Source organism: Pieris rapae, chromosome 3, assembly GCF_905147795.1.
Source record: "Pieris rapae chromosome 3, ilPieRapa1.1, whole genome shotgun sequence".
NCBI classification, from domain to species: Eukaryota; Metazoa; Arthropoda; class Insecta; order Lepidoptera; family Pieridae; genus Pieris; species Pieris rapae.
The window spans coordinates 2,217,379-2,233,026 of NC_059511.1; the positions used below are offsets into that span (position 1 = coordinate 2,217,379).

Genomic DNA, 15,648 nt, shown 5'->3' on the forward strand with positions numbered 1-15,648 from the left:
TTCTGTATCAGTATAGAACAGGTTAACAAGATATTGTGTGAGATTATTAGTAAATGTATGTAATATGATTTTTTTAATGTAACATAACATACAATATCATGTATGTAAAATACGTTATACAAAATCTGTATCGGCGCATCTAACACTTGTCGTACGGTGAAGAATAGCATTGTAAGGAAACTGGCGTGAGTTTAATAAAAAATTGAAATAAAGGTCTGACAGGACCAGGAGGCTTATTACCTACTATAAAATATTTTTTTTGAAATAATAATAATAATAATGTAGTGCAAGAGTATGGTACAAAAATGTGCAAGTTGGTACAATCGTTAGTTCTCATATTCTGCCACACACTCGCGCGCAAAACAGTCCCTAAAGGAATTTTACATTTTACATTACTAGTCACATGCGTTGGTCAATACTTCTATTATTTGTATCGTACATATCATACATTTTTAAATTTATATCAACTACAATAAATAATAATTTGAGTGAGACAGTGTCATAGTTATTGAACTATACATTTCGATTTTTAAAGACTCTAGTAGAAGGTTTTTTAATTCTTTCGGTAAATTGTTGTAAACCCTTATTAAAAAAAACAGATATAATCAAGATAATTATTATTAATGTCATGTAATAATCAATTTGTCTACACCTAGATTCTAGTAAATGCTGAATTATTTAAATAGCTTACATTTTTTTCTATGATCATTGTATCTCCTTTAATGTAGGCAGTGACGTCATTCGCCCACTTTGAACTAACAATCGGTTTAAGCCCGATTAAATTCGGATTTACCTGCCACTCCATTGTTTTGAACGTCAAGTAGTGTCGAGAGAGATTTGGCTCACTTACGTGAAAAGGGCCATTGTGAATTAATCAGCCCTTTATGTTGTTAGCTTGGCTATTAAAAAATAAGTGTTTTAAAAGTATTTAAGTGTTTTGTTTGTTAGTAGTTAGCATATTAGGTATAACTGGAAAGGTCAGACTAGTGTTTACAGACGTAAGGCCCATCCCCCATGTTTAAGCCTCCCCTAATATTAACATATATGTTTTTAAAATTTACTTACTGTGTTTCATTTACAAATACCATTTAATTTCTTACTAAAACTTTCTTATGTGATTTAAAAATTGTGTATGTTACATAGAAGCATTACATAGGAATGAACATTGCGAACATTGCACATAAAAAGGTTGCGTAATACTAAATACACAGAAGACTTTATAAACAAGTAGTTATTTTAACAATAAGTGCAATAGAAAAATGCGCAATTGCTTTGTTTCTCTCAAATACTATTTTCTGTTACATTTTGGTTCACAGCCAAAGCCGTTCCAAAAGTTAGTGGTTTTTAAGTCACTAAGTTACTTATAGTCATTAAGATACTTGATTTATTCTATATGCAATTGTCATCCTATCAGAGGTAAATTTGACGCAGCTCAAAAAGATGCACAACCACGCATCACTAATTAGAGAGACAAAATAGGAACTGTCAGAGATGGAAAGATTATTTAATGGTTGGCTCTGAGTATGGGTGTTAGGAACGATAAATAACAAATTTTCAATATGCACGAAGGACGTTGCACGATATATGGAAGCAAAGGGCGGTAAATCGTAGAAGTGCGAAACGAAACCGGGACACGAAAGCGACGGAGAAATTAATTTTGTATGATGAATGATGAGCGATGACTCGAAAATTACATTAAAAAGATATCTTGCGATATTGATATAAAGATGTTGTGAACTTTAAGATAAGATGCAAGAGTTAGATAATATACAATTCACGAAATGAACGATGTTGTAATAAGATATATTTTTCCGTTTATTTGTCGAACGTTTGTGGTAGTTACAAATTCCAAGGTGAATCAATCTTATGACTAATGTCCGCATGGAACGATGGCATTCACCCATCTGCTACTGCTCCATCTGTATGCTTATACTCATTTGCTGACCGTTTTCTCGAGCAACACCTGGCTGCCAGCATCGACTGGCTCCTTGCTACTGTAATGAGACGGTTGTCCGTAATGACACGTTGTTTCTGCTTATGAAGAATTGAATTCTGCATCCCCAATAATATTACAGCTTTGAGCCATTTGTAAGGCAGTTTCTGCCGCGTACCATGCGGAACCAACCAGCTGCTCGCAAGTATTTCCGAAAGAATTCGACTCTGGGAACTTCATGAAAAGAGCGGATGTCCATGTGTATCACTTAACTTCAAGCGAGCCTCCAACCTTTTTCCCCTGTTCTGTCTGGGCAAGTCGCGAAAGCAAGCCATTAGCTCTAGTGAAGAAGTAGTATTGTGTCGCTCACTAAAACATGGCAAAGTGGCTGATGGCTGGCCATGCGTCATACTTGTGAACGGGTACTACTTGTGGTGACTGGTCTACTACTTGAACTAAAAACTTCCAAAAAAATACTTCGTGTATGCTGTGATGTTAGTTAGATGTAATTGGCCATTAAAGGCCTCTTCCGTTCTACGCCCTTGATTTGAGAACTGGCAGTAAATGTATAAATTAAATTTTTGACGTCCATAAGTGTATATAGACCTCTATGAATAAAGGATTTTTGACTTATGACAAGTATGTTATGCATATTGTTTTGTGAGCTCGTTTCATTCACTCATTCGGGAGTGCACTATGATTCGATACTACGATCCCACGGTGTAAAGTGCAACCCTCTACGTCACTTTCAGTTAGATATCAAAAGATTTGGGAGTTGTTCCGGAAACTGTACCGGGATTATCCCGACGTGCGAACACCCGGCCGCAAAGCCTCTACGAAGGCAGGCGAACTATGTAACGAAAATACGATAAAACCTTTATCTTGTTATGGACATAGAAAAACTCACAGGGAAATCCAATTTCTACGTGTATCTCACGCACACTGCAATGTCGATTTTAAACAGAATTATTCAATTTTACATTTCAAACTTTTTAAATAATGCTTTTTAACACATCCTATAGTTTTATGCATTTTTTTATGCTTGTGTTATTGTGTTATAACGCTACACGGAGATAAATTTTGCGTGCATCAATTATTTCCACTCATAATGGCATCATTTGTCGTTTGTACTAAAATCTTTTTACGATGTTATCATTTAGTTTGATTTTCATAGTTTTTCATATTTATATCAGCTTACTTAAATTATATAACAAAACCAATTATACTAAAAATATAACCAAAGGTGGAGTACATAATATACATAAAAGTTAAACATATGACGGAAAAAATTATTAAAATTAATTATATTTGTGTGTGATGTGTGAGTGTACTGTACATGTTGTCTGAGGTTTGCTCATGATTTATTTCAATTCATGGAAGCGAACACCTTACAAAACAATAAATTCGGTGGAGTATAAAACGTATATTGGCTTTCGTTGTCAAGTCGTAAAGAATGATCCGGTGTCTCGGTCTGCACCATTACTAGTCGCATGAAAAATTCATATACGTACCGTTTGATCGTGTTAACGTGGCGTCGCGCGCGCAATCCCAACGGGAACGCTAAGCGCGACTTAACCAGCAGTTATTTTTTTATAATAGTTATTTTAGGCAGTTTATGCCGTGCCACCACTTTATGGAAGCAGCTATCCACTGAAGCTTTAGAACTTCTACTTAGGGTTCTTCGAGAGTGAGCGCACCAATTCCTCTTAATAGGCCGGTAGCGCATAAACCCTCTGGCATTGTATCACAACATGAGATGAAGCCCTTTATGAATCTTACAATTTTCTCTTATGTTTGTTAGTCGATTTTTTTATTATAGTAAAGCTGACCGGCCAGTTACCTTGTAGTGAACGTTATTCAGATTCAACATAATTATTATCCTTTGGTGCAATGTGAATGTGAACTCCGTCATATTGAGTTATTTTTAGTGTTCATAACTTTCTGAATTCCTTTATTAATATTGATTTAAGTAATTAATTTATTTAACTATGACGATGTTATAATAATTATAAAACTAATGGTCAGGTAAAATTAATTTTTGGCTTTTGTAGTGTTGTTTCCTATTATATGGAACACAACAGTTATAGTAAGAGGAATCGATACCTACGTGTATTGTTAAGAAAGAAATTGTCTTGGACCACTGCCGTTATGACTAATAATATTAATTGTTTCAGTTGATCTTCTTCAAATGCTGGAATTTAACGTGACCGTATCGTTCCCAGCGGCTCCTCTTCTCACCGTCATATTGGCGTTAGTTGGTATGTAACTTTTTATTATTAAATAATACACTAGGTATAATCAAACCATGATCTAGCCTAGTGGTTTCAGCGTGCATTTCTCATCCATGAGGTCGCAGGTTGGAACCCCGACATTCGATCTTGTTGTATATGTGCGTATTTAATGAGTGCTTACACGGTGAAGGAAAACACCGATCAAAGCAAGACTACAGTTTATTATTTAAAGAATTTTATTCTTACTAACAATTTTATTTCACGAGATCTTCATTATTGGGCCAATTGCATGTCACTGGACAGAAGTTTTTATTTTGCCATTTATTCTTCTGGGCTCGTAATTTTAAGGCCTTTGAAATTGATTGATGAAATACAGTAATAATACGATTGTTTGAATGTTTATAACAAAACAACAAAGTTAAGTAAATCAAGAAATCAAATTAAATATGTATAACATAGTATTATAGTTTAATGTATGTAGTTAAAGTTAAAATAACATTCTAAAATATGTAATATCAAGTAGACTGCAATGAAATCTCTATAAATTACTTATGCAATCCAATTTCCACTTGCCTCACCAACCAATTAGTTGTCATATATACGAATCGGAAGTTTGGCGTCAACAAATTAATACCGTAGAGTCATTATGCACGTAGAACGTGTAGTATTTACGCTAAGGAGCTCTCGAGTTCAGAGACGTGGAATGAATACTGGTTTTACTTTGACTGTGAGCTCGGTGTCATATTGCGCTGCTGGTTATATGATGTTTTATTTCTTTAAAACTTTTCATAATATATGCATGCAGTTTTCAATTCGAATGTATTAATGTTTCTTTTAAGCCTTGGTTGCTTCTACACTATATGCGACACTGTACACTATATGATACAGGTATCTCAATTTGAATCTGTAGGCATTACTCATCTCAAAGAAGAAGACAGAGGGTGTAGGCTAGTGTAAAAGCTAGTTGGTCTAGATCAATCTGAACGATGTTTTTCCTTCGTTGTAGGAGTAAGTGTTAATTTAGCCGTGCTGACCTTAGGGTTAAGAGTGTCACACTTAAGCCACTAAACCAACACTTCTCTAATTAATGATTGCACCCTGACAATTACAAGTATGATTTGAGGTTCAATCGTAAAGATCAGAAGCACTTAAGCACGAAATCTGCTAATATCACTTTCATACATCTAATATTTATTTGTACATAAGCAAATTAAAATTTAATGTTACTAAAGCATCAATTTGTTGGAAAAATACAAATGACCGACTAAAATGAGTTTGTTAAAATATCGTACATTTTCCTGGTATGCATTTGTAGATGTGCATTAATTGAAATAGTTACACGTCTGAGTAGTAACTCGCAACGAAGTCGTCATAAAAGGGATGTTTCTAGTTTTATAAAGGTCAAATGGTGTAATGAAATATATCCGACTTGACAATTTGTATGGCAACAATTTGGTGTGTGGGCAGTCTGTCAATGGCTCCGTGTTTTATGATCTCGGTGGTGTCAGTATTGGTAAAACAATACTAGATATGTAATAATTATCACCTTGTTTTAAATATTTAACAACACATTTACTGTTGGGTATAAATTAAAATCATCACTATCAATAAGCCTATATAAGGCTCCTTTGTGTAATGGGTATTTTCATTATCATATTAATTGTGTAGCATTTTGAAAAAATTTAGTGAAATTTCAAATTAAGAATTCCGCCGCGCACTGCATGTGAAAGGCTTCGTCAGTTGCTGAATAGCCGTGTTTTAGTTAAACCTTCATGTATACGTAATGTATTCGGTTCGCTCTTCCAATTAGCGTCGTTAGGTTCGCTGGCTCGATACGTGTACTATGTCTTACGTTAGTAGGTCAGTCGATTCAACAAGTACCCGGGCGTCGCCTGTTGATGCCTGGGCGGGGCGCCTGTTGCGCCAAGCAGACGCCGAACGCCCACTCCACAGGCTTCTTGTGATTCTACAAATACTTTTGACCTATTTTAGCGAATTCACCTTCGCTCCACCTTATACGAACTTCTAGCGAGTATATAACAAATGCTTTGTTCTCCGAGTCGTTGCCTCAATTCAATACACATCGGGATGTTTAGATCTAATATTTTTAAAGATTTCGTTTCGTTTTCTTGTGTGTTTGAATGATAGTAATAATTGAATGACTAAGTAATGAATTTGGAATCTATTTTTTGCGATAAATTTTATTTATAACACTCGTAGCGTTTAGCGCTACAATTTGATAATAATTGTAATATCCCCTTGAATTTCGCTGCATTATATTATGAGCTTGACGCCGATGTAGTAAATCTGTTTTTTTGTCATTAAAAACAAATATAATATAAGATAAATACGTTTCAATCAAAAATTTACTGTAAAAAAAATGGGGGAGATTTTTTTATCAATTCTTCCCGTCTATTGTATGGTCTTAATTTAAGAACTGGCAGTAAATGTAAATTTAGAGTATTTTTATATATATATTATTATATTCTTTATTTTAACTGTTGTCATCTTAAACCGTCTTTGAATGCTAAAAAGCATGCCAGTGCGTTGCCGGCTTTTACTCCAGTATATAATTTGACATAACTATACTACAACAATCAATCGGGAATGAATAACTGGAAAAGATTATAAAAAGCAATTTCATACATTGAAATAAAAATATAAGTTACATTTCTATATATAAAGACATTGTGTTCCTCATCTCATGTTTCGTACAAATATTTCATGTTCCGTAAACGAATTCGTCTTGTCCAATACACAGTTGCTTACTCAATTATTGCTTGGAGCCAGCTGAAATTCTAATCTTGAAAGTTGGACGTGTATGCGCCCGCATCGTATGTCTGATTAATATCGCTACGAATTCCTACGCCATCTGATAACTTTCGAATTTAACCGCAATGACTCTACCACGAACTACAGTACCCCTTAGTATTAGTTTCATATGTGAATATTATCATAGATATTTCCAGCTACAGCTTATTGCTTTTCGATAACTTTAATTGAATAATGATTTACAATTTTATTTGTATTCCGATACATTAAAAATCAAATAATATAAACATTAAAAGGGATGGCAACAAGCCTTATTGCTAACAAGCGATCACTTCCAAGTAACCCTAGTATGGAAAATTATTTAAAAAATAAATATTAGGGTAGAGTATCGCAACCAAAACAACAAAAACCAAATTACAAGTAAAACTGGGAAATTATACAATTAGCACACACACACAGCTTAATCTATAATAATACAGCTAAAATAAAAGCTAAAAGCTCACTGATTCATGAATTGCAATGTCATAAAAAAATGATATACACAAATTAAAAAAGTCGTTATTGAGCAAAATAGAAGTGTTTATGTAGAAGAGTTTTAAAAATGATAGGGAGGTAGCCAATGCAAGATAAGGAGAATATCCTGAAGTCCTCAACGAATGTCTAAGAAGAATGAGTGAAATGAAATGGAATGGAATATGGAATTTCCATCTATTAGAAGAGCGTAACATATAGTGATAAGAACTTGAGAATTTGAATTCATTTTTAATTTGAATCAATCTAATGGACCAACTAAAAGATTTTTATCCCAAAGATCGGCACATTTAATAATCTCCTATTATCAACTCGACTGTCCCGCTAACTCGTAGACATTTCAATTACCCTAGCTTCAGATTAAATTTTGTCATCTGTGTGCTTTCATACGATTTCTCTTTTCAACTCGCAGCAGCCTATTCCATACTGGGATTACGAATAAAGTCAACAGGGACATCTCAAAGTAAAACAAACAGGGTTGGCATTTCATCGGGCAAAAATAATAACAGCGGAGCGAAGGTGATGCAACATCGAGCGGGCTTATTTCAGTTGTGTTTTTGTTTGCACACATAGCATCACGTACGTACGGGCACGCACGTACGCCGGAGCGAACGCTGAATGTTAATAGATAGCTGCATAGGTAGCGCTCAGGTCGGCCACCGAAAATTGGATTCGAATCGAATATACTGCACACTGTTAGCGCCGGTTTGAACGAAACAATACCCAATCACACGCGCGTCCTGCATTCAATTGTTATTTTGTTTTGACATTAATTATAATTGTAATGTCATGGAATTATGAATAGTTGGTGTAAAACTGGCAAATATTGCATAATTTCGTGTATTTGCTAACCGTGACGGGTTATAATGCTATCAATCGCGTAATCCCTGCACTACTGTACGAGGCATGAATCCGTTTTGTTTACTTATTGCATTTAAAGTTTGCTTGATTGCGTTTTTATTATATGTCCTAGAACAAAGCGTATGTGATTTGAGTATTAATAAGGGCCCGTTTAATTTCCAATCATGACAAAAAATAATAATTATATACAGCTTAGAATTTTGACATTATTTTTATCTTGTTATCATATATTCCGGCTACCTTCAATACCTATCGGAACACGGAACACCTTCACGGGTAAGAGTCCGCCTTTTTCTAACTGACTCTGTCTATGGCTTTCTATCTCCGTTCGCTTCCTGCTAAAGCTTCTATTTCTTCTAGCCACCTTTTTTGGGGGTGCCCTCTTTTTCTTTCTTCCATAAAGTTATCTTTAAAGTGGATCTTGCTGTGTGCCTCGCCCATTTCCACTTCTGTTATAGGGCATAATCCATTTGATTACATTTGTCTAAATGATTGTTATAACTCTTTGTTCGTGAATTTTGTCAATCGCTTCAATGTTGAAGTTAATACTTGGTTTATAGTTCTTATCTTCAATATATTATTATTAGGTTACAAGACAAGTAACCCTTGCATCTTTGTCCATCTATAATAGGGATAGTTATTAAATTAATTATATATGTATAGCTGTATTAAATTTAAAGTTAGAAATTTATAATATATTTTTTCTGTCTTGTATTTGTTAATATAATTAGTATTTAGTATTATTTTTGTTATTGAAATTAAAAAAATATATAAAAAGGTAAATCTTAAAACTTAAATTTTTGTTTGATATCTCAGTTTCTTCTGTGTTTTTTTTTATATTTGTTTCCTCTTATTTGCTTGCATATTATTAAAAATATACGTGGAAATTCGTTTCTCTGAGGTATTATGTGTAATACCCATAGTGTAAGCTAATTATGTGTCGAAATTCGGGTGAGGTTTTGAAACAATAGATGGATGGCAGCGGGATGACGCGGCGGCCGCGAGACGGTGACGTCGCATTAAAATGAAATCCACACGAGGGATGATTGATGAGACACGTAAACACTACGCCGTGCCTGCCTCATTCAATTTGCTGTCACTGTTCTATATTATGCAGTTTTTGATATTTTTCGACGCTTAATCGAACGGTTGGGAAAGTATATTGGCGTATCGTATCAAACAATTTAAATTTCGAATTTCTAGCCCCATTTTATAAGGAAATAAATTCGGTGGATTGTATGGAGATGGTCAAATAAGACAATTTGTTTGGAGCCGGGTAACAACTGGCTTAAATTGTTTAAAACATGACCTTATAACTAGGATAACATTAGGGGCACCTTGAGGGATTGCGGTGTTGTATTAACAAAAACCTTTGTTGTTTAAGAGTTCCTAAATTCAACGACACTTATGTTATTGGACATTGGAACCGAGAATAATAAATTAAAATTTAAGAGTGAAAGACTAAGCAAATAATTGTTTACATTATGTTTAAGCTTTGAAATATTTACTATTAAAAGGTTACATCACCCGTGTATGAGGCCAATAATTTTTTAGGTTTGTTACCGAGTTTCGATAGGTAACTATAATTTTAACTTTGGTTTTATCTCCACAAAATTGTTGAATTTAAATCTAAATAAAAATGTAATATACGAGCGACGGCTGAATGTTTAGACTCTAAAACTATCTAAAATCATAAAACGTGCCTTAAGAACGGAATAATTCCGCCAAGTACTCTGTAAATTAGAGTAACAACCATTTTTACTGCCTTGTAGCACCATGAAATGTAATTTGGCGTCACATCGCGCCCCGCTGGTCACGTCTAGCTAATCCACTTCGGCACGTGTTTAATGCACTCAACACATAATCAGCAACCTGGATTAGATATAGCATTTTACGTTAAGGGCCTGTTTCACAATGTCCGGATAAGTTCCAAATAAGCTATTTGTTACTTATTGGTATGATAAATAGTATTTTTGCGTTTCACGACTGTCAGATAGCGCTATACGTCATGAAATTCGAAGTATCTTATTTGGAACTTTTATCTTTCGAATAGTTTATGTGTTGCATAGCTATTTGGCACTTTATCCATACATTGTGAAACAGGCCCTTAGGATTATACGATAATATGGCGTTCATTAAAATCTCCGAAGCGAAAGTTTTGCTACTGTTAATTGATGTAAAATAATTCAAATTAGGAATGTCAAACAAGTTTGATTGATGCATCTCACAAGTTGTACTTGACACTGGTTATAACGACTGGAATAATGAAAGACAAGTCTTATTCACAACAAATGGCCATAAAATTAGGTGGAAGTTTTTTGTCACGGCATCTATTAATATGTCGGAGAAAAACGGCATTCCATAGTCCATAAAATGTATAGTACGAAAGACTAATCAGTTGTTTATAGTTATTTCGTTGTATGATGATTGATACTTGCAGGCGCGAACAATTTGTTTAATAATACATTAAAAATTAACGTATTTTATACATTTATTTAAATTTTATAATAGTTTAAGTTTTCACTGAACTATAAATGTAAGTTTTATATTTTACAACGCAATGCATATTATACATATATCTATACAAATTTTATCAAAATAAATGATTAATACACTTGTGACAATTAAACCTCAATGCTACATTATACCTGAGTAACATAGGTAAATAATTATTATTAATGTGAAGCCGAAACAAGCCACTAGTTAATAGAACCACTATCTGCGTCCGTTGAACAAAAGAACTGAAAGCAATAGTTCGGAAGTAGAGGTCAATCATAGTTCAATATCTAACGCGGTATTACTTCTTAAGCTTCTTATAAATTGAATGTCGAAGTAAGTTTGTAATAAGTTAGTGTCTGGAGCGGGAGTTACCCAACTTGGTGATTGTTTGTCGACTGTCGATACTTGGAGTGAAGTCGAGTGCCATTGATACTTTTATTATTTCCACGGATTTTGTGCAATCGAATCGAGCTCAACAATAAGTACGTATCGTTATTGTTCCGTTCGCATTTGTGTTATGCAAAGTTATAAGTCGATTTAAACGTTTAGAGAATGTTCAAAGCGCTATTGTGTGTGAAGCCTTGTTAAATGCTAACATTATTAATTAGTTATTAAATTTTTCAACGTTTCTTATGTGTTTTACTATGCTCAATTGATTTATATTATGAATATTAAAATTAAGATTTATGTTTTAAAAGAATAATTTTAATTAATTTTCTGATTGTTAAGCTTTGAAACAATATGCATTGAATTAGAATATTATTTCTAAGAGCGTAATCTCTTTTATGACTCAGCATATAAATCCTAAACTTTGGGAGACTCATATCTCATTAAGTATTAATCCACCGCAGATAGAAACTCCCAGACGCTCAATTTTATATCAGATCAAAGTTCACCCTTCTTTCACTGCAAGAACTTTATGTCCCTAGTTTAGATTGTTTTAGTTTTAAAGAAAGTTATGAATTAGGATAAACCTGTTTCTAGGTCCTAATTAGTGGAATTCTTGTAAAATGTCACCACGGAAGTTAGAAGAAGTTAGACGCTTAGGATTGCGTTGCAAACTAGATATTTAGTTATAGTTTTCATTATGTGATGTGCGATATCGATTTTATATATAAAATAACAATAGTCAAAACGAGTATGAATGAAAAAGTATATTTCCAACTGTCTATTACTAGTACATACTGGCCAGTACTTTCGTAGCGGGCTCTACGCCGTAGCCTGGTTTAACTTTCAATTTGCAATACAGTAGTCATTAATATACCGTCATGTTTATGAGTATAACAGTATGAAGTGCATGAACAGTTAACCCTTTATTAGTAATAGTGATCAGTACTTTCATAGCTGTATCTACGGTTGTGGTGTTAAGCTTTCAATTTACCTAATTTAGAACAGTCCAAAGGTGCATAAATTCAGTTTTATTTGTCTGTAAAAAGGTTGTAAAATAGGGCAGTATATACAGTAGGTAAAACAAAAGGTTCTTGCTTTTGCCACCTAAAATATACAATTAAAACAAATATATTACTTAAGATGTCATGTGGAACATGGTGTGATGGTTGCAGCTCTTACGAACGTTGTTTGTTGCGGAGAGTTTATTGCCAGTTTTTTTTCTTCCTTTCTACGCCCTTGATTTGAGCACTGGCAGTAAATGTAACATTAGAAGCATTTAATGTATTTTTTGACGTCCATAAGTGTACATTCTGTCACCTATATGAATGATGTTCAGTGTTACCGCCGTGGGCTCGCTCTTTGCCGACCATTTACAAACAGCATTTAGCAACTGTACTATATTAAACTGTGGCATGGATTCAGTGATGTTATGTCCGATGCAGTATCGTTCCGAGGTGTAAACCTGCCGTCCGACTTAATCTTGCTAAGTGGATTGCAGTCTGATACTCGCAAGAAAACAATATAAGTATGGCACCTTTCTACAAAATTTCGGTATATTTTTTTTATTCATATCGAAATATACAATGAATATACGCTCATATTTCGAAACTGCTTAGGTATGTACAAAATCTTTATGTCGAGGATGTAAATTAAAACAATAAATGTAGTAATGGTGTATTTTTCAAATTGTACTTGAAAGTAAAGTGTGTAACAAAATTAATTTAACAAAGAATATATGGATTACGCTCAACGTCTTACGCTCACTAAGCGCACACAGAGATTAGGTTAGTTTAAGTTTAACAAAATTAGAATAAAAATAAAAGATTTTAACTGATCTAAAATGTTCGTCATTCACTTCTTCTTTTTTTTTAAATATTATCCTGATCACAGTGATATATCTTTTTAATCGCTTTGTTTTTTCCATTAGTTTTGTTTAAATAATTTATTGAATTATTAGTAATCTAACAACTAACATACATATTATAAAACAAAACACTTAGACAATACAGAAAGACAAAACAGATTATGTCTTATGTATTTTTGCACTTTTTGCGCTGAACTTTTTTTCACAGTGGTTGCCTGAGTAAGAAGCTCGATAAAGGTGTATTATATTTCTGTACATGCAACGATGTTTTAATAATTAATAGATATTATTTACAAAGTGACAGAAGAGAAGTATAGTAGAGTTTTGTAAAGTTTAATATTCATAACTAACATGAAGCTTGTTGCTATAATTAAAAAACTTGGTCTAAAAAGACCTAAATGTTACGTTTAATATTGGCTTATTTACGTAGCTCAGATAATCCCTTTATAATATCTTATTTCCGTAGAGCTTTACATGTTTCCTATATTAACTGGAGGCAAGAAGGCAATAGCAGCGCTTTATGATAAGGTTAATTAGATGGAACATTCGTTCCCTCGAGCCAGAGATGAGATGCGCTCGGAAGAGAAAGATTTAAAAAACAACTTCCGCCCTTTGACGCCTGCTACGGATTCACTGTCCGAAACATTCAACAAGTTCTTTGCTAACTGTAAAATTAAAGCGGTTACAACGCTTCCTTAAGTTTTTGTTCGTATTCCTTTTTTAAATGTCGACACAGTGGTTTCATCTTTGCATTTTCTATTTCCATGTATTTCCTAAGGATTATAACATAGTTCTCTGATATAAATAAGTACAAACCTATGTGTCTAAACCAATGCGTTATGCGTTTTAATATCGTAATTTTGGGTTCTTGCGTAATTCTAAAGTTTAAAAGTGGTTTTTAAAAATGGGATTTATTTGAAATAATTTACTAAAGAAATATATTTTAGCTTCATCATTTAGCTCTTCTACAGCTACTTAATGCTTTTACGGAGAATTACACTGGTACAAGGAATACCCTGCAGCTATAGTAATTAGTCAAGAAGATCGAATTTCAATCTAACAACGCGCACTTTGCTTATATATTTATGTAAATATATAAGCGGAGTTATTTGATCTTTCTGTATTGTATTTACTGCAAAGGATTTTCCTCTTTAGTTTCACTAATTGCATATAAAAGTCAGTTAGAATTGGAAAGTAGTAAACATTTCTTCTTTCTTTCTTGAGCTAGTGTTATGAACCTTGAAGTCGTGCGTTAAAATCACGGCTCGAACAAATTATTTTGTTTTCTTTAAAAATAAGTGAAACATGTGTTAGACCCTACAATTGACGACGTGTATCAGGCACAGAATGCTAGATTAGTTTTTTTTTTGTTTTTTTTTATATTCGAGGTGGAAATGCATTTTCGCATCCCCTGCCCTAAAAAAATGCAGGTGTATATGGGACCCACACCAAAATCTCTGCTATTCAGAGACTGGATGAACAATAACCACTAAAAACACCTCGACAAAATGCTAAATTAATCTAAGTTAGAAATATAAATACAGAAATCTCAGATGAGCTGGTTGCGTCTTGTTTTTATATGAAAAAGGCCCCAAATATAACAATATATATATATATATATATATATATATATATATATATATATATATATATATATAGAAGGCGACTGTCGAAGCAAAGACTGATCGAATTTATATAATAGAATTTGAATAGCGACCACGATATGACGTTAAACATCAATTAACTAAGAGAATTGAGTCTATAATTAAAACCTTTATCGGCTAAGACGATGTCAACGTTCCGGTTAAGCTCCGTCAAAGCCTCAGCAAAATGAAGCATAATATAATGCAGTGAAGCGTCAATTACGCTTCAAAGCCTCTAAGTGGGGTTGGGTATTGAAGAATTAAGTCAGTTTGTGTAAATTGGCTACATCCGTGTTGGCAGGAACCTACCGGTGTATCGCACAATTTTTGATTATCTTGCGCCGCATGTCTGTGAATTTGGGTCTTTATTTGAATGGAACATAAAATAATAAATAAATCAGTGGCGCTACAACCTCTTTAGATCTTGGCAACACCTACTTGTCAATTAGATTAACAAGTAATCATGGATATAGAAATCTGAGGCTCAGACCTAAAAAGGTTGTAAAAAGAAAGATTTTTTTACAATTTTGGTATTTTAGTTCAAGTTTTCAAATGCTGTGTATATTAATCTTATTAAGAACAGTGAAGTGCGTTTTGAGTAATTTTTGTATTTCTGTTTGTAACTGATAGGTATATAAAATTAGTAAGTGTATTTCTTTATTATTATTCAACCCACCTCACTATAAATCGCAGATGGTATAAAAATATAATCACAATTTTAATCTGGAATCGGATGGAATCGTACAATGTAAAAATTTCCGTTCATATGTGTTTTCATTTTTTATCACCATACTTTATATCGAGTTTTAAATCGAATACTGCAATATTGCTTGGCCTCTCCCAAGTGATTTAATAGTTGTTTTTCATTTCGAAATATTACTTCGAATCTTTTATAAATCCAATATGAACGTTATATCATTGTCC

The 15,648-nt window shown here is 33.4% G+C and overlaps 1 protein-coding gene across 1 annotated transcript in view; it reads left to right on the forward strand.

The window, feature by feature from the left end:
• LOC110991541 (membralin) overlaps positions 1–15,648 on the forward strand; it is a 98,990-nt gene that overhangs the window by 19,310 nt on the left and 64,032 nt on the right. Inside the window, exon 8 of the mRNA XM_022256919.2 lies at positions 4,108–4,191. Within this exon, the coding sequence (XP_022112611.1) occupies positions 4,108–4,191 (84 nt within the window). The remainder of the gene's footprint in view (positions 1–4,107; positions 4,192–15,648) is intronic.